The sequence below is a fragment of the Coloeus monedula genome, assembly GCF_965178545.1.
Source record: "Coloeus monedula genome assembly, chromosome: 4".
Lineage (NCBI taxonomy): Eukaryota > Metazoa > Chordata > Aves > Passeriformes > Corvidae > Coloeus > Coloeus monedula.
Window position 1 is genome coordinate 19,687,285 of NC_138784.1, and position 22,814 is coordinate 19,710,098.

The 22,814-nt window shown below is 42.6% G+C and overlaps 2 protein-coding genes across 2 annotated transcripts in view; one reads left to right on the top strand and one right to left on the bottom strand.

Annotated features, from left to right (window-relative positions):
• Positions 1-1,390: 1,390 nt before the first annotated feature.
• On the top strand, positions 1,391-4,401 carry TMEM213 (transmembrane protein 213; the record flags this gene model as incomplete). The annotated part of the gene is made up of 3 exons (XM_082279891.1): positions 1,391-1,472; positions 3,696-3,749; positions 4,232-4,401. 3 exons carry the CDS (start codon positions 1,391-1,393, stop codon positions 4,399-4,401), a joined length of 306 nt encoding a protein of 101 aa, XP_082136017.1.
• A 9,951-nt stretch (positions 4,402-14,352) lies between these two features.
• Positions 14,353-22,814, bottom strand: part of KIAA1549 — a 143,063-nt gene continuing 134,601 nt past the window's right edge. The window contains exons 18-20 of the mRNA XM_082279621.1: positions 22,420-22,565; positions 20,415-20,569; positions 14,353-15,578 (exon numbers count right to left, since the gene is read on the bottom strand). Of these exons, the coding sequence (XP_082135747.1) occupies positions 15,324-15,578; positions 20,415-20,569; positions 22,420-22,565 (556 nt within the window). The 3' untranslated portion in view covers positions 14,353-15,323. The remainder of the gene's footprint in view (positions 15,579-20,414; positions 20,570-22,419; positions 22,566-22,814) is intronic.

Genomic DNA, 22,814 nt, shown 5'->3' on the forward strand with positions numbered 1-22,814 from the left:
CCAAATCAACCTCACAGCTTTGCAGAGCTGTACCCCGGTGTGTGATATTCAAGTGGAAAGCCTGTTATGTCCTTCCCAGTGGGTTTCAGCTGTGTGGAAGGGAAAAAAAAAGAGAAAATTGTTAAATGCTCTCCATCCTACGAGGACTGCTGCCCCACATGCCTTCCTCCATGCCTCCCCTAAGATGTCTGCACACCCACAGCAGGCCTCAGACAGCTCCCTTCTAACTTGAGCCCCCAAAGCCATGAGTGACCACTGCAGAAGAGCACCAGCAGTCTGCTCCCTGCAGAACTCACTTCTCCCAGTGCCTTCCTGCCTGATTTAGAGCCTGATGTTTCCTCTAACAAGAGCATCATCGCATCAAAGATAGGAGCAAGCCAACAGCCTGGGGAAGAGCAGCAATGTGTGCTGCTCATCAGACCAGGACACCACCACATGCACTCCAACAGTGTGGCTTTTCCAGCCAGGATTGCAGTAAAATTCCTGCTCTCCTGCCAGCATCCTTTTTCTCTCAATCCTCCAGGTCTGCAGGCAGAGCTATGCTCACAGGAAAGCTCAGCTTCTGCCTTTGCAAATATCAAGGAGGAGGTGCAATAACCACCAGAGAAGAAAGAACAGCTTTTCCAGAATAACTCTGCAGAGGGTGATGGAGGCAGGGACAGAGCTGTGCTCACAGGGACAGAACAGCAGCAGCTTCTTCTCCCTGTGCCCCCAGCTTGAACTGATCCCAGCCCATAACCCAGCCCAGGCCATTGTTACTGTGCAGTAGCTGTCAGCAGCCTACATGAAGCCACTGGTTGCACCCCGTTTCTTGGTAGGAATGCACCCACTCCCTGAGTATCCTGTGTTAACAGCTGCTGTACCAGCATGACCTAAGGCTGCTGTTTTTTGGGACTCCACACAGCCGTTCCAAAAAAGCATCACTGCGGAAGTCAAGCAAGCAAACATGCAAAAAGAATAGCCAAACTGGGAGACAAATTCTCTGCCCCAATCCTCTAATCCTTTCCAGCTCTCTTAAACAATCTTCACAGGACCTAAAATACACTCAAAAGACAGAAGCTGCCTGGGACCCTGTTGGGAAGGACTGGCTCTGGAAGCCTTTCCTTCCTCCAGCTGCAGCATATCCTGGGGAGAAACCTTCAGGCTTAACCTTCAGGGGCCACCTCCTGCTATCCACCTCCCGCTGAAGCTGTTTTGGTCAGAGCCCTTTCTCTTTCCTCCCTGGTTGTAGCAGGAAAGTTCAAGGTGTCCCGGCAGCAGGAAGCTCCCTTGCTCCACCCTCTGCCCAGCACCGCGGCTCCCTGAGCTCATCGAGGATTTGCTGCACCAGATCTGCCAGCGACAGCGACCTGTTCTGTGTGGTCACTGGGGTGGGAGCAGGACCCTCGACATGAAGCACCTCTCCCGTGAGCCCTGGGCAGCCCTCGCTGTGCTCTTCCTCACCGCTGCGCTCTGGGATTCCTGCTCAGCAGGTATTTCTCTATTCTTATGCTCCCGTTTTGATATCCTGCCCTTTTCTCCCACTCCTTTCAATACCTAAATATATTGCCCACCGACAGTAATTCGTTCTTTAAAAATGAGGGGGCTCTCTTGCCTCACCTAAAAAGTGTAAAGAGTTGGAATTGATTAATGCTAATGAGAATTACTAGACATGACTGATCACAGCATCACTCTAAAGGGATGTTCTTCTGCCAGTTATTTACAGAGCCACTGTAAAAGTGACTGAGTTGCAGGTTGCTCCACTGAACGCCAAGGACACAGGAAACCACAGTAACTTGGCCTTGCCCTGCTTGCTGAGGCAAAGGACTACCTGCAATACCACCCAATAGGATCACTGTAGTCCGTCTTAGATTTTATTAGGTGCTTTTTGCAGAAAATCTGGCTTTGGTGCCACCTTAATTGTGGAAGCTGCCTGAAACCAAAATGTAAATGAGACCTGTGAGGCGCTCCTTCCCCACCAGGCTACTGCCTGCATTGGTATATCAGCACCAGATGAGACCTGCCAGCTCTTTAAAGATGGGCTGGCTTTGACAGCCTGTTCTTTGGGCTGCCAGGGCTATAAACACGATCCAGCGCTCGGCATTCTGCAGCACTTCCTTCCACAGGTCATACTCAGGTTTTAATGATACTTCCCGGTGCTTCTGTGAGGTACTTATTAACTGAGAAAACAAATTATGGGCTTGGCCAAGGTCATTCTGCAAATCCTACGAGAGTCAGACAGAGGAATGGGAAATACTGAGACCCTTCCCTGAAGCAGTTTGCCCAGGGACCTGCTCTGAGCATGGCAGAGGCCATTAGGAAAGCTCTGGTATTGCTGATGGTGGGTCAGCTCAAAACACAGAGGTGGGTAACAGCAGGTGACCCCAAGGGGGACATCTCCCACAGGACAACCTCAGTTTATTTTCTGTTACTTGGAAAACGCCAAACTCAAAGCAAATACTTGGTCAAATGTCTCATTCTGTTTTGTTTTCCTCAGCTGAAATGAAATCTGAGCTATTATTCTGCAGCCTTCGGTGAAATCAAGCCAGAGCTAGTTTTATTACATTCCAAATTACCAGCTCAGAGTGATGGCTTGACTAGAAATAGTTATCTCATAGCTTCTTCCTGGCCTGTGGACAAGCAGCATGTTAGAGCTCCTCCATGCAGCAGAAGTCCTCCCTCCTGGAGTCTCCCCAGGCCATTTGTCATCTATCTGTGCAGGGGATGCTCTCCCCAGCTGAACATGAACTGTGCTGGTCACGGCAGCACAGGAGGAGGTGTTTCTCTGACTCCCTTCCTTCTGCAGCAGGGGACAGACAGATGCTGATGCACAGGGACCAGGGCAGCCTGTGCTTTTACCCCTGCAGGCATCCTGCAGCTGTCCTGGTCTGATCCCACCGTGCTGCAGGGAGCACGCTGAGGGGCAAGGCAGGTTTTAGGAGTACTAAAGAGGGTATGGCCTGTGGCACCGTGTGCAGGTTTGAAGAGCTGGACACCAGCCACAGAGTTGTGCCAGAGTGCATGTGTGTGTGCTGATTCTGGGCAGGAAGCAGGATAAAGAGGGAAAACCTTCATCAAAGCTCCAGGCTTCTCCCTCATTACTTATTTCTGGATGTTGTATTTTCCAACCTGAGCTGGTTACCATGCTGGTCCGAACTGGAGTCCAGCCAGAGCAGTTTCAGATGCTCTGACCTGCAGCAAAGCCAAAGCTTCCTCCTGGGGCCTTGGTGGACCCGCTGAGGCTGCGCAGATGGGCTCAGCCCTTGGCTCTGCCAGACTCTGTGCACCCTGGGATTTTTCTAAGGGTAAAAGGAGGCAGCTGTACAGCCTGCTGGCCATGGATCTCCCCATGCCACTGCATGGTCTCTCCCATTTCCATGCTTGCTCGTTCTGCCCCTGTAGCTTGGGCAAGCACTGTGGTTAATTTGAGCTCTGAGCGAACGGCTCAGGCCAGGGTCACACCAAGGCAGAGGTACAGGGATTCATCTGCTCCTTAGGGATGCTGCTTGAGCAAGTGTGCAGCCCGTGTTAGAAGTGGTGGCATAAGGAAGCATACCCTAATGCAGCAGTGTTTAGGGGCAGGAACTTCCTTTCTCCAAGTTGTTTCCACCCTACAGACTTCTGCAAGGCCAATGGCTTCCAGATTTTCCTGCTTGATGCCAAACATTGCTTTTCTAATCCCACTTACCTTTTCTCCTGTGCTTTCCTTCTGGCAGCAGCTGAAGGCACCTCCAATGTTTCAACAACTGAGTACGAACCAGCGTGTCTTCGTAAGTCTTCATAAATCATTACTACCTGGTTAAAGCCAGGTGATGAGCCTACACAGTGACTGAGAGCCTGTCCTGGGAAGGGATTTATCTCTTCTCAAGGCTTCCATTGTGGGTGAACCTTTAGGATGCATTTCTAAGACTCCACTGCCATGGTACGATATCTTAGGTATATTGAGACAGACTCATAGCTTTGAACAGACTAATTGATAGCTAATTTGTGTGTCCTGAAGCTCCCTGCCAGACTGCCTGCCCATAGGCACTATACAGATTCCCAAGAGTGCCTCTTTCCCCTGCCCTACCACGTCCTTCCCAAACAGCCAGCCCCAAACAACCTGAGATCCCACCACTACTCCAGAGTCATCCACCAGATTAAGAGACACGTTTAGGGGAAAGATGCCAAGGCAGAGCCATCTGCCTTCTAGCAAAGGAAGCCTGCCATGTACTTGGCTTCCCATGAGCTCACTCCACTTCTCCTCCGCCAGACGTGAACTTCTGCAGGCAAGCGGCCACGTGCTGCCCTTCGGGCATGGACGACTATGGGTGGATCGCAGCGGCCGTCGGCTGGAGCCTCTGGTTTCTGACCCTCATCCTGCTCTGCATGGACAAGATCACGAAACTCCGGCCTGATGAGCCCAAATACTTGGTGGCCTGAAGCAGAGAGAGCCAGCAAGCAGCAGCACCGGGGAGCAGTGAGGTGCAGGCAGACTGACAAAGCATTTCTAACACCTGCTAAAAAACACAAAAAGAAAGGGAACACCTGCAGCCAAAAAAAGCCAGATCTAAGCAGGGCAGCTTCCAAGGCTTCACCCTCTCTGGCAGGCTGGAGCTGCCAGCCAAGGTGTGGGGTAGGCAAGTCCCTGCAAGCCACCATATATGTGCCACAGTGCAAAAACGCCCACTTTTCCCTGAGCCCTCTCGTGCTTGCTGTGAGCACAGCAGGAGGAGAGGCTGAGGGACCAGTTACCAGCCTATAGCACATTGCCTCAACGTGCACAAAGGTGCATGACACACCTTTGGCTCTGACACAGAAAGTGGGCACACCAAGCTATTTTCTGGAGCATCAACATTACCAGAGCCATTACTAAGCTATAGGCCAGGTTACATCAGTAACTGGAGGTAATTCACTGACTTTACCAAGTCCTCCTCACTCACTAACCTGATACATGGGAAAACTTTCTTATGGAAACTTAGGGATTGTTTGGGCTGGTTTGAAAGTAAAACTAATTTTTCCAGAGCCATTTAGATGTGTTGCAGGAATTGAATGTTGGTTGTACTTACTCAGCTTCCACCTGCCTGAGAAACTAAGCCAAGCTGAACTGTGGAAAGCAGGTTTAAACCAGCATATCCGATGCATGCACAAAACTGTTCCTATTTATACAAGATGATAATAAATACTCCTATTGATTGAAAGACTCTCACTGACTGGTTTATATGGATAAAGCTTATACTGGCAAGGAATTACTCAACCCAAATTGTTAGAAACAGGATTCAAAGAAGACATATTCCTGCACGAGGGTTTGGCTCACTGCAGCCAAACTCTGATTTAGGGCAGTTGCACCAGTTTTATTTCTATCCGTTATTAAAACAAATCAGAGTTAAACCTACCTAGACCGACACAAGGTTAGCAAACCTGCTAGAGATCAACTGAAACGAAACATAAAAAGTTACTTTTAAATTTAAAAAGCACCATTAAAGATCTTTATCTGCTAATAATAATTATACTCTCCCATCAGCTCATCAAGGTGTAACTTCATGAGTGAGAAAAGACAGAAATCAGTTTAAGACTTTTCCAATTGATTCTGGCACAATTAGACACTTTGATCAGGATAATTTGGCCACTTCAAAGGGATGGACAGCTGTCTCTTATCAGCTAGCCCCAATGAAGAGGAGCAGGGACAAGTTAGACATTGAGGAAAATACACCCTTCCCTATCACTTAAGGCAAGAAGTCTTTCAGGGTGAAATGCTGAACAGAGATGCTCATGTCAGGACAGTAAGTTTTGAAAGAGAAGGGCTTAATTTGCAACATTTCAATATAGAGCAATTAAACAAAAAGTAATTTTCACATGACAAATCTCAGATCTCAGTATTGGATCAAATTCTTTCCACAAAACCCCCAATAACCAAGCAAAACAGCAAAGTCCCTTCATTTATGTACAAACTTACAGAAACAAAGGGATCTCAGTCAACACCAAAATGTAAAGAGTAGTGAGTTGACAGCTCAACCACCGCAATCACTCATGTACAACAAATCTTCTACCTACACACATAATTTTTTTCCTGTTACATTCATTTTAATAGCAGAAAATGTTCATTGCTCTGAAAGCAATGTGAAAGATACTGTGAAAAAACCTCCACTTACTGCCTTCACGTCTGCCTTCTGCAGATCTTACAGTTCTCCAGACTTAGGGGCATTTTTCTCTCGGTTGGGAACACATCAGTGCCTGCTCTTCATCTTTGAGGGGATATGTTTCATAGCTTTTGCATGTCTTTTGAGTTTCAGCACATGATGCAAGTTCTAATGTCCTAAGAGAACAACAGCCACAAAGAGCTTCACAACAACTGAGCAATTCTGTGGGGCTTCCTAAAGCCTGCCTTTAGAAGCACAGCTTGCTCATTCTTCACTCTCTCCAAAATAGAGACCTATACCTTCAAGGATTGAAGTAGACTTAAACCTCAGGTTTTGCTTCTTGCAGTTTCCTTTGAGGATTCCCAGCTCAAGCAAACTGGGGAGAAAAGGAAAAAAACCCGTATTTTTTCATATAACGTAGTGCCCTCAAGGATTCTGTGTGCCTGTGTTCAAAGGTGACACCCACGTCTCCACAAAATCAGGTATAAAAATGGAGTACCTTACAGATAATTTCTGCTGTGAAATGTATACTTTTTCTAGATCAGTAACCTGTAAAACTCTGGTCTAACATAACAGTGTTGCTTTTTACTGCATCACCTGTTCTGACATATGGCATTGTCAGCTTTGATCTACAGCTGCTTCTTTTCATGTCATTTGATGGAGTCCCTCAGAAAAACTTAGTCCTGTGATGACTCTCATGAAGGCACTGATGCTCCCAGTGTGTCTGGGATCCCTAAACAAGGTGGCAGTGTTCCACAGACTCCAAGGCTGTCTGTAAACATCTCACATGCTCCTACATAATACAGTGCAAAACCCCAAAGCACTCTTTTAAAGGGACTCTCCAAGGTACACACTATGTGCTGTACTGATCCTATGGGCAATCACAAGTACAATGCAAAACAACCCACCCTGCAAAAGGAGGAGAAAAGCCCTAATGGTACTGTCAATGTTCCAGGGGCTTGTCAACAGTTACAGAAAGCACTGAATTAAAAATTTGCAGCCAAAAGACTTGAGAAATTGATATAAAGACAGAAATTAGTATGCAGAAATGGATTGTACATACCTGATTTCTAAAATGTGAAGATTATCTGTAGTCTGCTGTTACATTTCCTGGAATAATTTTAGCCAGGGAGCACACAGGAGCACAGCTTGTGGGTTATAACCCCTCATTTAAGAGCAATTGAGTCACAGTAGAAGGCCGTGGTCTGGTTTTGATGCAAAAATTAAACATACAAATGCACAAATTAAATATGTATGACTGTATAGTACAGTGCCTCATAAAAGTGGTCCATGAGCAGAGTTGCAGACTGATATTCTCATTTACTGTGTATTATTTCATGCTCTTAATAATAGCCCTCAAAGTTTAATACCTCTAATCGCTGACCCCAACTAGTGCAATGCTGTCCAACCCCTGCTGATTTCAAGGGAGCTACACAAACATCCAGCACATGCCTTGTTTTGTTCTTTGGGTTTTTTTCACTGCAGTTCAGGAAGCCTGTCATTTTTGTTCCCATAGGAAACCTTGGAGGCAAAGCATAACCACTGATTTCTCAGCATACACAAATCATTTTTGTGCTAAACCTGGGTGCCCCATCAGACTGCTACATACAACCTCATGGCACTGAGCTGGTGTAGGCACTTGCACATTTCCAAGCATTTAAAAAGTAAGGTGATAGCTCCAAACAATGATGGAAATCTTAATGCTCCAGTCATTTATAGTTACTGTCTCTCCAGGACCAAAAAGTTCCTCACTGGAATGAGATGGAGGAAAAAAACCTATTCCAGCTCTTCTGATTTAGTCCAAAAAAATAAAAAAGCAAGAAAACTTTTGAAACCTGGATGGTTCAAAAAAAAAAAAAAAAAAAGAAAAAAAAAAAAAGTGTGACTGAAATACCCAAGTTTGAACCTCAGCACTGCTGACTAAATCAGCAGAGTTGTTAATGTTTTCTGGACAAAGTTTCTGAATTTCAGGCATGAAGGTATGTAGTTCCTGGAAAGGGAAAGGAGATGAAGATGGCACCTGGGAAAGCTGCTGGTTTGCAAGTGTCTCAGACAGACAAACAGAGCAGTGGGGACATACAACTGAGCAGCACTTCTAATAACAAAGGAGAAAAACATTAGCAGCAGCACAGCATTGCAGGGTAACCACTTTAATTTGCCTTGAGACAATATCCATCACATCCAACTAGTGATTTTGAAAAAATTCTTAATTCAAGACTAAATGGATTGATACTTGATGCACGACTCTTCATCTTTTCAGATACCACTGCTCTGCTAATGACTCACATTACTCACTGCCTTGATCCTTGGGGTTTTAGTGAACGAGCTACATATTAAGCAATTGCACTTTACAATGATTACACTTGGCCAAATCACTAGAGGAATGAAAACTGGCAAGCATCACAGCTCCCTACTCACGTGAAACACACAGACAAAAGACAGAGGTTGAATTCATAAGAAAAGGTGCTCTGTACTGGGACTCTGTAGGAATTTTGATAAAGCCATTACAAAAACTTTCAAAAACGATTTCAAAAACTTACTGTCATTAATTACAGCCAAAGGAATGGAATACAGGCGTTCTTGGGAAGCAACCACCCTCTCTCATCCTTACACTCCAGATTCTGCTTATTTTGTGGTATCTGCAGTACCACTAGCTGTTGTGGAATTCATAACTCACTGCAGGTTTCTGTCCCACAATCAAACATGTTCAATGAGCTGATTTCCAACTCATAATTTGCAATAACCTTCCAGAAATAAACCACAGCATAAACAATGCAGTATTGTCCCCCAAGTCTGCAAACTGCTTGGAAAAAAATTTAGCTCTAGGAGACTTGTGACTTTTCCTGTCCAATTTGACAGTATGACATTGACAGCATGCCTTTTGGAGCAAAAGTTAGAGTACTTCTTCAGGTTTTCCACAGCTCTGTCTGCTTTGCCTAAATGGCAGAACAGAAGGGAGGCACCTGCAAAGCCACCTCTGCTAGACTGTTTCCCCTTCCTGGCATTTCAACATACTGTGTATTTAAGTCAGATCAGTTCAAAAATATGCAAGTTCTAATGTAGCAACCCTCTGGGCTCAAATACATGAAGAAACCACCATTCTTTAGCTGAGAAAAACTACATCCTATACAGATGTGATAATGTGTTAGGTAAGAGAGGTTATCTCCTCCTTAAGACTAAATAATGCCCATTGGCACTAGAGTTGAGTGCTCCTTAAGCTGCAGGAAAGGGCACTCTGCTCCCTGGCAGAGCAAGGTTATTGTAGGCAATGTTGTGTCAGTGATGCTGGAAGCAACAAAAAGCTTCTCGTGACTTCACTGCAGTTCTACTCTGCAAAAGCAGGAACATCAGTTCCAGTGTCCCAGCAAATTTTCTCCCACACAGCATTGAAGTACAGGATGTAGCAGTAATGTAAATACATGGCTGCACATCTACAGATCTTCTAAACAGGAGATTCCTGTGCCACCATCAAGCCCAAAGACAGAAATTAATGTCAGGATGAAAATCATCCATGGAAATGCTTGACAGGAAGTGTTCCATGCAAAATACAAAGCAACTTACCTGAAACCATTTTATGCAGGACTGCATGGACACAAATACAGCAATCAGTTCAGAAGTTTGTGGATGCTCACATCACCTGCACTGCACTGAATTGGAACTACTTTGTATTTGGTGACTATGCTGAATTCCTACTGACAGTGGCTAATCCACAACTCTTCCTCCTATCTCCTCAAGTCCAAGGATAAAAGCTTCCTGCTTTTTCATTAGAGCAGTATTTTAAAAATTTTTTTATTTCTTTAGTCAAGTTTCTTTCAGATTTGTGTTTCAGGACCAAAAGAATGCTGTGCATTGCCAAATATAACACCGCACTAATTCTCCTTGAATACAAAAAAGTTTTTCCTGAAACACAAACAATATGCAGCTACTGCTTTTAAATCATGCACAGCACTAAAACCTTCCAACAGCCTGGATGAGGAAACCAAGTTCCAAGAAGCCTTGGGATGGAAACATTTGAGAAGTTTTCCTGGGAACACTACAGAGCTCTTAAGAAGTGCGTACATTTGAATATATCTGGAAATGCAATCCAATAATTTTCATCTTTCAATTCTTTAGTTCTCATTTCATTTCACCTGCTTTACACGTGGCCAATAAGAGGATTTCTGCAAGTGGACCTGAAAACCACCATGTCAGGGATCCAAGGAGGTTTAGCATTTGTTTCAAAGGATTCTTCAGAGCATTTGTTCAAATGTGCCAACACTTTATTCCAGTTAAAGTAAGATGTAACAGCCTAAACACAAATTTCCAGTTACGGAGTAAGAACTACTCAAAACTAAACAGGAGTGGCCATTACAAAGGAAAAAAACTATTTGATATGTAAAAGGTATCAAGAAAAAGTAACACAAAATCAAGACAAAACATTCCATCCCTACAAACTATGAAGTGCAAAGAAATGAGTATTTTTCTAATACTAATGTAATTTTTTTAGTCTATCAGTCTTCAGTGGGATTCATGGGACTGCAGCCCTACTCCAGGGAAGTCTCTAAAAAGGTGGTGCAACTCCCCAGGATTTTTGCTTCTCAAGTTTTTATACTGTGCGAGTAAATTCACCCTGGGGACACTGTACACCAAAGCTAGAACATTTTTGCCAAGTGCATCCCAAATGGCACTCAAGAACCTGTAGGATGAGTTCTTCCAAAGCATACATGTGACTACATGGTTTTCAGTGGAAGTCATGCAGATGCAGCCAAGGGAAATATGCGGGGCAACATTTGGATCTGAACTGCCAATCCTACGTCACAAGCTGAGTGTGTTCTGCCCACACTGAAACATGTCTACTGTGACAGCAGAATACACCCCCACCGTGTCCCCTCCCTTTCTAAATAAAATCTAACAAGAAGAGAAAAACATACCCTCCACAAAAGGGAACTGCATTTTTATTTCCACACTCAAGCAATTCAAAGCTGCTGCTTTTCTCTAGGCACATCTAAACAGTCCTGGAGAAACAATATGGCCCACAACACGTTCCCACCTCAAAGGCACAAATGTTCTTCATCCTGCCACTTCAAAGCTCTTGGCCAAAATAAGGAATTTTCAAGGACTGGCACCTGTTTACAAGGAACTGCTGGTTAAGGCATGCAACAGAAAATGCACATTTCTTCCTTGAGCTAAAACTATGATAGCTGGAAAAGTGAGAAACGTAGTGAGGGCAAAAGGTAAAAAAGTGAGTTCAGCTGCCTACTGCCATCCACATCACACAACAGGTGACTACACTGGGGCTTGAATGTACACCGAGCTTCCTTAGGTAATCTGTCAAATGTGTTTTCAAGCTGAGAGTTAACAACAACAGCGTGAGCTGTTGTGGTTCTGGGGAAGTTACCATTGCTGTACACAGCCTCTTTCTAAGACAATCCTGAAACCCTGCTGTCCTTGGTCTAATTTAGAGGCACTGGCTTGTTGGGAGCTTGCACTTCTGGGTGATCACTCTATGTATTTACTTGTGTCCATAAATGTCCACCACACTGGGGTAGCCAACACCACGCCAACCTTTTGGTGCAGGGTGATGCACACAGACCTTGTCTGACCCTGCTACTCCCCAAACACTAGATAAGAAGCCTGATCCAAAGCACTGCAAGTACAGTCCACTGCAAAGGGTCACTCAGATTCCACTCACTGCTCCAAAGTGGGTGTATTTAACATTACCAGTCCAGCACCTATGCAAATAAAGCAAAGTTTTCTTTCCTGAGTCACAGGCCCACAGCCACTAACCCCAACACCATGTGCTACATCCTGGTGGAGAGTATTTTATAGTACTGAAGCATGCCCCACCTTTCACACTGAGTGTATGAAAAATAACTGTAACATTTCACTTTGCTCCAAAAATAACCAAGAAGCAGGCTGGAGGTCAGCATTTTGGCCATGAAAAGGAAACCAACCACACTAAATTATGTAGCTCTCATCTTGCCAAGTTCTTTTATATGCCAAACTAAACACAGACTAAACACAAATGTCAAGGAAAATTGTGAAGAAAGGGAAGAGCATGAGGATTCCATGAACCAGATGGTTTAGTCATGGAAATGGATGCAACTGATGGTAACAGCTTTCTGTGCCTGTACCAACTTTTCATCTGATCAGTGTTTTCAAAATCTGGTAGATTCATTAACAGATACTTAAATACAGGATATTTTTAAGTTTCAGGAAAAAAAGCTTTGGTCTTCCCCCCTCCACTTCTATCAGGGCAATTTAAAAAAATTGGCATAAGAACTCAAGCACATGGGGATGCAGAAATTACAGATTTCCCTCCCACCTCCCGAATTCCCAAGTGGAAAAACACACTCTGGCACATGCCTTCCACAGAATCCTTCTGTAGTACACAAAAAACCCCAGCTTTTCATGTAGCTGCAAAAAGTGTGGGTCTCCCTTGTTAAGGCCATTCTTGGAACTGGCAGCTGGTAACTGGTGTTACTTTTCTTCCTATATGAAGATACAGACTAGGCCACACCAATTTTCTGGACACTGGATCAGGTCTCCAGCCAATCTGAGAATGTAACTTCCAAACACAGCTTTCTGACCTCATATATTTTACTATCCTGTTGAAAATTTTAAAGAGGGTTTTCTTCACCAGAAAGCCTCTTTTATTTACAAGTACATATTTGTCCTGCGTTCTTCATAAAGATTGGGACTGAAAAGAGAAATTATGAACATCCAAATATAAAAGGATGGAATTTCACAATAGCATCACCATCACTAGCAAAAAGAATGAATGAGAAGTGGCTTTAAGTACCTCTAAATTTCAAAGCTCTTATTTCACAGAGAACATATTGTTCTTAAATAGCTGGACCAGACAATTAATTTACCTCCTGGAAGACCACATTTTCTTGAAATGAAGTCACAGTAATGGGCTAGTATTATAAGCACTGGTCTCTGAGCTCTCTACAGAATTAAACTGGAGAAGGATGTGGAGTCTGAAAGAGATGGTTTTAATGGGAACACTTAGCAACAGTCAGCCTTCAGTGCTGTCAAAACGACCAAATGAACACTGCCTGATACACTCTTCATTCTTCAAAACCTGGCATTTTGCAGAAGCATTGGCAACATTTATGTTTACAAAGTTGGCAGAAACAAATGTTTATTTTTATCCTAGAATTATCACACAAAAAACTTAAAAAATTCAAATGATAATGACCTGTTGGTACTGCTGTTACAACCATGCTGGTGTTCTGATTCCTTTCAAACCTCTACTGGTGCCCATGAGGGCTTCACACAAAGGCCAGGGAACTGGAAATTAATTTACACTGCTTCATTACACTAAGTCCCTCAAAACAGTTTCATACAGCATTTTGATCATCATAGGTAAACAGAAAAATAACTGAGCTTCCTAGTAAAGAGGAAAACATACCACCTTTTTTTCCCACAGTGAGCAACTGAGGTTTTGGCTTCAGGCATGAGTATGATGTACGCACTTCATGAATAAGGTACGGAGGTGACTTCTTCCACCATGTCCTCCCACCTGTTCTCATTTCAGTCTGAGTTAGTCCTGTTGCAGTTACTGAACTGTGTACTGGAGCCAGCAGCAGATTTGGTAGCCAAAGACCGCCACACCATACCAGTGTTACACACCTGTACTTCACCAATGCCATTTCTACCCCAGAAAGTGAGGCAAACACCCACTTTGCTGCTGCCCAGCTGCCCAATGCTCTCTGTGGCAGATCTCTTGTTCCGTAGACCCTTGACCACTACCACCAGCTCGTGTTTGAAACACCTACAGTGTAGCACCTAATGCTTCTGCTTTCCATTGCCCTGGGGTAGGGCTCCCAAGCCTCCTCCCCGACACTGAGCCTGCCCTCCACCTCTGTGCCAGTTCAATAGCTTTAGCTCATTCTGACCTGAAAAGGAAAGCAATCATGACTTAAGCAAAATGTCTGTATGTATTATGTCAGTTACAGTTATGCAATGGCCAGTATTAGTAAATTTGTAGCTAATTTTAAATTAAAACTCTGAAAAAAACCCAGCGACAAACAGTTCCATGGCACGTACCATTCTTACCATGGGGATAATGCTTACCCTTTGTCCAAAGGACTTGGAAACAAGTATAAATATAGAAACTGTCTCAAAACTGCAAATCTAAGCCTATGTTAATGCTCTAAACTGTCACTGACTTCCACTAAAATTATTCAGATCCAAACATAAGCAATGATTTAGGACATCAATTTATAACGTAATGCTGGTGACCCTGTACCAGTCAGGCTGGATTGGTTTCTGTCCACAAAGCAAACTACAGAGAGGCAATATTTTATCGCTAGTCTTGCAAGAGCATTTAGTATGTAAATATGTTTTTCTAAAGATATACACACACATTTCCCCAAATTCAACTGTGGCTGAGTATTCCCTTTCCAGTTTTCAATAATTTTTAAACAAATTAGATACCAAGCCCTTTCTGTTTGGATGCTTTGCTTTGTTTTTCCAGCCTGAATGAGTCTACAAATATTTTTTTAATTATACAAGGCCAATGTTTCACTTTGCAAACATTGAAGATGAAGGAACACTTGAAGCTTCAGCACCAGAAGGAAAACAAGGAAGAGTGCAGAGGGTAGCTCCATTCGGAACCACAGAGCTATAACAATTATTGTTCCAGTTTGATACAAGTGACTCATAAAGACTGTTAATTCTAAGTAGTCCCATTGTTCCTGACAACCAAAGTGATTCTTATGTGAAATTGGACCTTCAAGACCCTTGAGCTGATACAGTTTGCAATCCTGCAAAACAGCAACACAAACCAGTTCCCCATAAGCACTGGAGAGATAAGAATACTTGTAATCTCTCGCAAAATGTCATCTCAGTTCATTCAAAACTTCACCTACTTCCTTAGAAAAAGGAGTCTATCATTCTCGGAGTTTGTTCCTGTCTTTATTTTGTGGTTGTTGCTGGGGTACTGAGTTCTTGACCTAAGGTTTTATTTATGTGTTAGGCCGAGTGAGGGTAAGGAGAGAAGAGGAGCACTGTAATATTAGCAGATTAATTAACATTACTTGTGATGACACTGATGATTTTCCCTGTTTGTCCCCCATCTCTCCTTACTGTTCTCATTTTGCTGCCTTTTTCGATTTTTCCAGAGTGCTGTCAACAGATTTGTGAAAGTTCCTTTGTGAGAACAACATTGCTGATTTCCTCTAAGTCTTTGCTTCCATAGGAAGCAGATACCTGGCAGATTTGCAGTGGAATGCTAAATCAACTATGGAAGTTCTGCACTGTTGTCTGTTTCTGAGAAAGCCGCAGAAGTTCTTCTCTGATTGCTTTGATAAGAGAGGCTGATGAGTGGCCGGGCTGGAGGTCCTCAGTGGAACTGGTGGTGTAGCAAAGGCCCTGGCCCTGAAGGCTGTTGTGTGGAAGCTGAGCAGGAGGTGCTGAGGGCTGCCTGGCTGAAGTCCTCGGCATCTGGAATACTGGTGAGGAGGAATATTCTTGGTGTCCATGCATATGCGTCTGGAAAAAGGGAGAAAGCTTTATTGTACCTTCTGAATAAACATGATTATCCCAGAAAAGACAAGAAAGCAAAAAGGCAAAGAACAGGGGGGAAAGCAACATGGAGATGCTTCTATCTGCTGCAACGGTTCTTCTGTTACATGAATGAGTGGTATCTCTTATGGAGCACAAAACAACAAGTGTACACAACACTGGATTGTTGGACTGTTGGACTGCCTCAAGGTCAGAGCTTTTCAAAAGCTTTGACTCCCTTTCCAATCCACATTATGTTTAAGAACTGAAATGGAAGGAGGGGGGGAGAAACCCCCCCAGGACCGGAAATCAACAGAATTGGCTTCTCTTTCCATCCACTTCCATCAACTTCCTAAAAGACAGCAGGCAAACCACTTCTTTCCCAGCGGTCATTTCTCCATACTATATATAAGCAGAGATACTACTACTTCCACCTTCCCTTTTTCTGCCTGCTTTGCCTGTTCAGACTGTACACTTGTGAGCACCCTGTGACTGACCAGTGCCCGGGAAAACACGGTCAACAGAAAAAGAAGCAGAAGAAAACTACTTGGATTTGAAAGATGAGATTTTTCCATACTCAATATCTGAGAAACACTATCCCAGCTTAGGGACAATCATTGTTTCAGGGCAGAAAGGGGTTAATTCCACCTTTGTTCAGTAACATACATTTTCTAACAAAACAAGAGAGACAGAGAGCAGAAGCCTGAGTTTATGGCTTGTCTTTCTGCAAGACAATCTGCTTACACTAAAACAAAGCATGGATTTACAGTACACTGTGCGACTGCACCAACTCCCAGTATGGACACAAACAAGGTACATTTTGAAAATCTAGATTCCAGCTGACAACCCTGAAGCAAGTGTTTCCTCTTGCCTCGTATTGCTGAAGGCTGAGAGACAGCCTGAAGAAAACAGTGGACACAGAGGACTCCAACGCACAAGTGGGAGCAAAGCAACGTAATCCCCTTTTCAGGGGGAGCAGCAGGTTCAGACCACAGCCATCACAAGTCAGTGAGCACTACCTTTCTCTGGGGACAAGCCTTAAGGAGTAGCAGAGAGAGCAGCCTGATGGGGGAAGAAAGGACAGCAAGGTCAGCTAGAAGAGGATTTGGGAGCAAGGGGGAGGGGAATGAAGACATTACAAAGCAGAGCCTGGGAAGCATACAGGGGACCTTGAGCAACAGTGGCAGCAGTGTGCAGGGAACACAGAAATGCATAGCAGCAAATTCCTTAACACCTCTCATAATACAGATGAATAAAATTTAAGCCATTCTGTATAAAGCAGAACTAATAAAAGATTCTGAGTCTCTTGCGCAGCTCACTTACAGCACTCCTCCTTTACACAGTTAATTTTGGGAGACAGATTAAGGGGAAAAGAGGCTTTAATAGAAGAAAGATAGGTAAAGGTTTTCCAAGTAACATCCTGTCTTATTTCTTTTAAAAGAGAGGTGATTTCAGTGTGAGAAAGGAATGAATGGGTCTCTTGATTGTTCAGAATTATTCATTTGGCAGTGAAACCTGAAACTAATTCGTATGTGCAGTCTAGAGTTGGCAAACCTGACAAGTACTCTGTGGGTTCATAGAGAATAGATAACATAAAAAATATTAAAACGAAACACTCCTTGATACATGAGTCTTAACAGCAACCTAAATTATGTTCAGGTTACTTTCACATTAAAATGCACTATGTGATTCAGCTCCTATCTCACACTTCACTGAGTTACCACCATAAGAATGGTTTTTTAAGGGAAATTAGGAAGAACTTCTGACCACAGTGGCTATTTTTTACATAATGTTTATCAAGGTTTTCTTAAATATCTCAGAAAAAGAAAAGTGTGTGTTTCTGTGATTTCACATATGGTATCGGAATTACACAGGCCTGTAAAGTTTCAATGCCACATTGGTTTAGAAACCTAATCTCTACTAACCTAAAACAGCAAAATGGCTGAAATAATTTTTGCTGGTTTTTATTAAAACTTCTTTACTAAAAGAAACACACAAAGATATATAACATTATATATGCAAAAATATATATTTTCATATAATATCTATGCATTTTATATTTTTATCTAGAAACTTCTGGATAATTAACAGCAGTACAAAACAATTCACAAAAACATTTTTATTGAATCTTCCTTCTTAAGGAATGAAGATTTATGAGATGACATTGTAAATTTGTTAATCTCCATTTAATAACTGTTGAACTCTGGCCAATTTCAACTGAACTGTATGTATAAATACATACACAAACATATATGTATATATGTGTATGTATGAACAGATACATAAAATTCACAAAACCAGGTAGCTAATTAGACATAACCTGATTTGTTATAACCTTATTTGCTATCACTGAATCTGTTTCTGAGTGGCAAAAAGGTCAAGTTAGGCTGCGCTCTGCTGGATCTCTTAGCCAGCACATATCTCACAGGGGCTATCCCGGGGACATGAGAGACAACTAAGTTTGGTGACACTTGTTAGAGACACTAGAGTGGGCAGCTGAGTAGAAAAATCGAGTGAAAGGGTAGGAGTATCTTTGGGGAAACACTGGAAACCTGGAGAAGACTTGGGAGACCAGTGGAAAGCTAGAGGGGACTGCAGATAGGCAGGAGGTGATGCCAGCTGGCGGAGGGAGGTGGAGATACGCAAGACATGGAACCCATCTGTAAGCCAGGCTTCGCTTGTGCTGCTGCTCAAACGAGCACTTGCCCAGGATTGTATTTTGTGCCAGCTAAGGAAATGCTGTCAATCTCCTGGTTGCCCTGGGCCTTCTGGATGGAGAATTAAGGTGAATTGATGGTACCCTGGCACACTGGCTTTGGGTTGGGAGGTAAAAGTGAGAGGTCATATTCCAGCAGAAAATCAGGACTTCAGGAATAAATGGGTGAGGATATTGTGAGCCAAAGGGCTATTGCAGGAAGACAAATGTAGATTCCTCTCCAGTTTGTGTGCAAGAAAAATGCTCTAGATTCTAATCTTCCTAAATGCAGAGTTTGATTTTAGAAACTTGCTCAGAATGAGGGAACAGTAAGACTGCTTGCAAAGGATCAGTTGAATAGTGCACCATAAGAAACATGACCATCATTAAGCAAAGCCTCATTTCCAAAAGGAGTAAAGACAAATTTAGAGCTCTGTCCTAGTGAGAAAGTCAAAACTGTGAAGGTAATTATTTAAGTACAGAAAGCTACAAGACCAAGGCCTTTTTTTTTTTTTAATGGGAAGAATGCTTTGCAAAAAAACCCAAACATTTGCTCACAGGAAAAGGAAAGTTCAGGCAATAGGTGAGCTCTCCTACAACTGGATGACACCACACTCAGGTAAGTTTTAGTTCATGATCTCCTCCTTTTGCTCTTTTTTAAAATAACAAACAGAAAAAAAATCACATTGCAGTAACGTTATTGCAGTAACATATGAACTGCAGCAACCAGTGAGCAAAAAGTTCTGTCCAAGCCGAGGAAATCTTTAAACTGAGATGAACCAAAAGAAAGACAACCTGGATTTAAATGACCTGAACAGGAACATGCCCACAGATCTAGAAAGCAATTTTCAGAAAAGAGAGACAAATGTAAAGAAAGGTCGATAAATGGTAACCCAGAGATGTCTCTGAAAATGAAACAGGAGACACTAAGATCTCTCATGCAAGTGCTCTTTTCGAGGTAAACTGAAATTATGATCTTGCATTCAAATACCACAGTTTTAAGTGCAGAAAGCACATTAAATTAGGGAAATAGATCTTTTGGCTTTAACAGTTAAAGTTTTTGAATAGTATCAAATAGCGCACCCAGTTCTCAAGAACTTTATGCTGCTGCTCTTGAGTTCATTTGGAGTGGAGGCAGCTCAAATTCACCAAAATCTCAAGCCCATCCTGTTACATTTCCTTTCTGCAAAGCTATGTCAAGATCATGCAATACTGCAAAGCAACTTCAAGTAGTGCAAACAGACACTGTCCTAAGTATGCAAAAGGAGGAGATCCTGCCTTCTTTCCTCAAGGAAGAAACTGCAAAAAGATAGTTTAAACTAAGAAGCAAAAGAAGAAGCCTAAAACTGTCACTCTTAGGAGTACTGCAATAAACCTGTCACAGGTCAGTCTGCACCAGGATGCAAGTACACCAAAGAGGGACTGGTAGAAGGCAAGTGTCTCTCTCCTGGCAAGGCCATCTTCAACCTCACACATCTGGTTGAATCAGAAATGTCAACCTCTAGAAGCACCACTGCCAAGAACAAGAAATCACCATGGCTACCTGGGCAACACTGGTAAATGAGTATGTATTCATTTACCACATCCTGCTGACTTAGGCCAGGACAGTAACTTGTTTAGAAACACCTCTAACGTTATGTGCAAGTCTGTACCTTTTTCTGCTGCCCTGACTCCTGCTGTTAGCACTGGTACAGAAGATAAAAGAACTATATGCATACAAAATAGGATGGTAGCCTGGGACAATTTAATTCAATGTTTTCTAATGACAATGATCTCAAAATACAGAGGTGTATTTCAAAGAAGAAATGGAAAGCAGTATCCACCTCTGCTAAAGCTCAGAAGCAGAACTGCATGAACTGCAATTAATGGGTGAAGGCCTCAAGTGAGGAAACAAAAAAAACAAGGGTAAAATGAGAGAAAGCATTTAGAGAAGCAAAGGTGAAAGAACAGCAAGCAGAAGTCAGAAGAGCTAACAAGGGTTCGAAGAGCAAAGCAAAGAATGTCAGAGAAGCAACTAAAAGTACTCCAGGGGGAAAAAAGTTCCAAACAGTAATGCAAGAAAAAAAATACCCAAACATATCACTACTTTGGAAACTATGCAAATGTGTAACATTTGTTACAGTACTCACTGCATCTCGCCTAGCACATTCATCCTCTCCACGGTACTGGGGCCACCCTGGCCCCCCCGGCTGGCCATGCCCTGCTCTGCCTGAGGGGATCTCCACTGGTTGACCTCCGATCCTGCTAGCAATTCCCACCTGAGTGAGGTGCTGTATCTGAGAACCTTAAAAGCAAATATTGGTTTTTTTTTCATCTTTATACATAGTCAAGTTTGCAGGGCAGACACATGATAACATAAAACTTTGCTGGAAGCAGGAGACAAGAAGAAAACTGAGCTCTGTTTCTGTGCAATTAATTAAAATCAGCAGAAAGAAGGCTGTCAGTGTGGAATGAAGACAGAAAAGTTATGTGCATTTTGTGCAGTTCATGTGAGTGTGATGCATTTCATGGCACTGCACTGAAAGAAGAGGTTGAGATACATTCATCTCTGACATGGACTACTCTTCATTCCAAAACCATGCCAGCCCTTTTCATACAGGGCTTACTGAAAGCTCTGGCAATGCCTTCATGTCAATTACTCAGCAGCAAAGAGAAGCCATTTGCTCCTATGGCACACCTTATTTGCATCACACTGGCAAGACCCTAACTCTGCAGACTGCCTCCTGTTCTAGGGCTCTGAAGAATAAAATACGCAGCTCTGTGTGAGTGTGCTTCTCTCAGCTTTGCTTTGTGGTTAAATATTAAATGATGCTGTCGTTAACTAACGAGAAGGTCAGAATACACTGTATCTCCTTCCAGCCTGAAAGCCAACCTCCTCCTTTCTCCTTTTCCTTCTTTTGCCTCACTCCTGCTGCTTTCAAACATATGCAAGGATAGCTGCCACCATTAATTGCAAGAGACATGTAACAACATGCCAGGTTTCCTTCTTCATGAATTTCCTCTCCCAGGGAAATGTCATTTATATGTTTATTCTTAAAATTACTAGAATAGTATTTTATCATTCATTAGAAATGAAAAACATTTAACCCAGAGATACATAAAACTGTGTGTATGTACAAAAGGGGAGGAAAAGACAAAAACAACAGTGTGATTTACATGATGGACAGTCAGATCACTTTGCTGTTTTCCTCTCAAAACCCCTCAATATTTGAGAAGTTTGATATTTACACGTAATTATGCTGAGGAATAGAAACTAAATATATGAATTACCTCCACACTTTAAAGCAGAATACATATGAACATTTAGACAAGTGTGAATCAGAGAATAAAATAACCATCATTAAGCTGTAAAAGTTACTACATTCCTACTATTCTCATTCATTTAACATTTACGGGGAGATGATAGCAACTATCAAAACTAGGCTTCTGACATAAGCATATGATCATATTTCCAGTCTTTTTCAAGGAAGAAAATATTTATCTGGGAGAAAATTAACTGTAACATTTGCATAGCAATATAATCTTTTATTCTTAGAAGTGTTTGCTGCTTAACTGCTATGTGGTGTTAGTATCTTACTCATTATAGCATTGGTGACTGCTATCAAAGTTATCTCAACCAAATCAGGGAAGGTGATTTCATGTGGGACAGCAGCAACAGATAATACAATCTAAAACTAGGAGATACTATAATGCATACAATTCTACAAAGAGAAATGAGAAACACAGATGTAGAAAAGTATCAAAAATTTTTGCTATTTAGCATGCTGATTTGGGATGCATCAATTAGTTCATTTAGCACAAAAGAAGGAGCTCGAAATGGAAAGTTAGCATACACTGTACGCTCTAAAACAAGTAATTTTCCATTCTTAAAAATGGGGTTTTGTGAAAATATGCTTTGTGATAACCAGTGCTTGTAAGATACTAAAAAAGGGGCAAAGCACTTCCTTTTTCTGCAAGGTCCCATGAAACTAAAGTTAACCTCAGTTTGTGATCACTTTCTTTTGGGCAATGAGGACAAGGACCACATATCACATGTAGCAGCTGAAGGAGAATGATGTCTTAATGGTGACCTTGGTGTAAGATACAGAAAAGGATCAGTTATTTTACTGCATATTCAACTTAAGTGAAGTGTACCTGCAGTGCTTCCAACTGGTCGTGGCCGTGCCACTGATGGCATTTCCTCTGAGTACATCCCTCTGGAGGAATATTGAACCTCAGGTGGTGGCTGCTCTCCGTGCATTAATTCTGCAGGCTGAAGAAAACCTGGCCCAAAGTTCTGCCTGTGGAAAAGGACTCAAGATTAAAATAAGTGAAATCCCTAATTAGAAACAATAATGTAGGTGTACCTCTTACAGCAATTCTTTATGCCTTTTAATGTAATTATAACCTTCAATATTGAGGAGAATATTTACATGTGAAAAATATATTTTAACAAAATTTTACATGAGTGTTTTTCACATGCTGCAGTCTCCTCAATGCAAAGAAAAAAGTTCACAGATCTTGAGATCTTGTTTTCCCCTTGGTGGGGG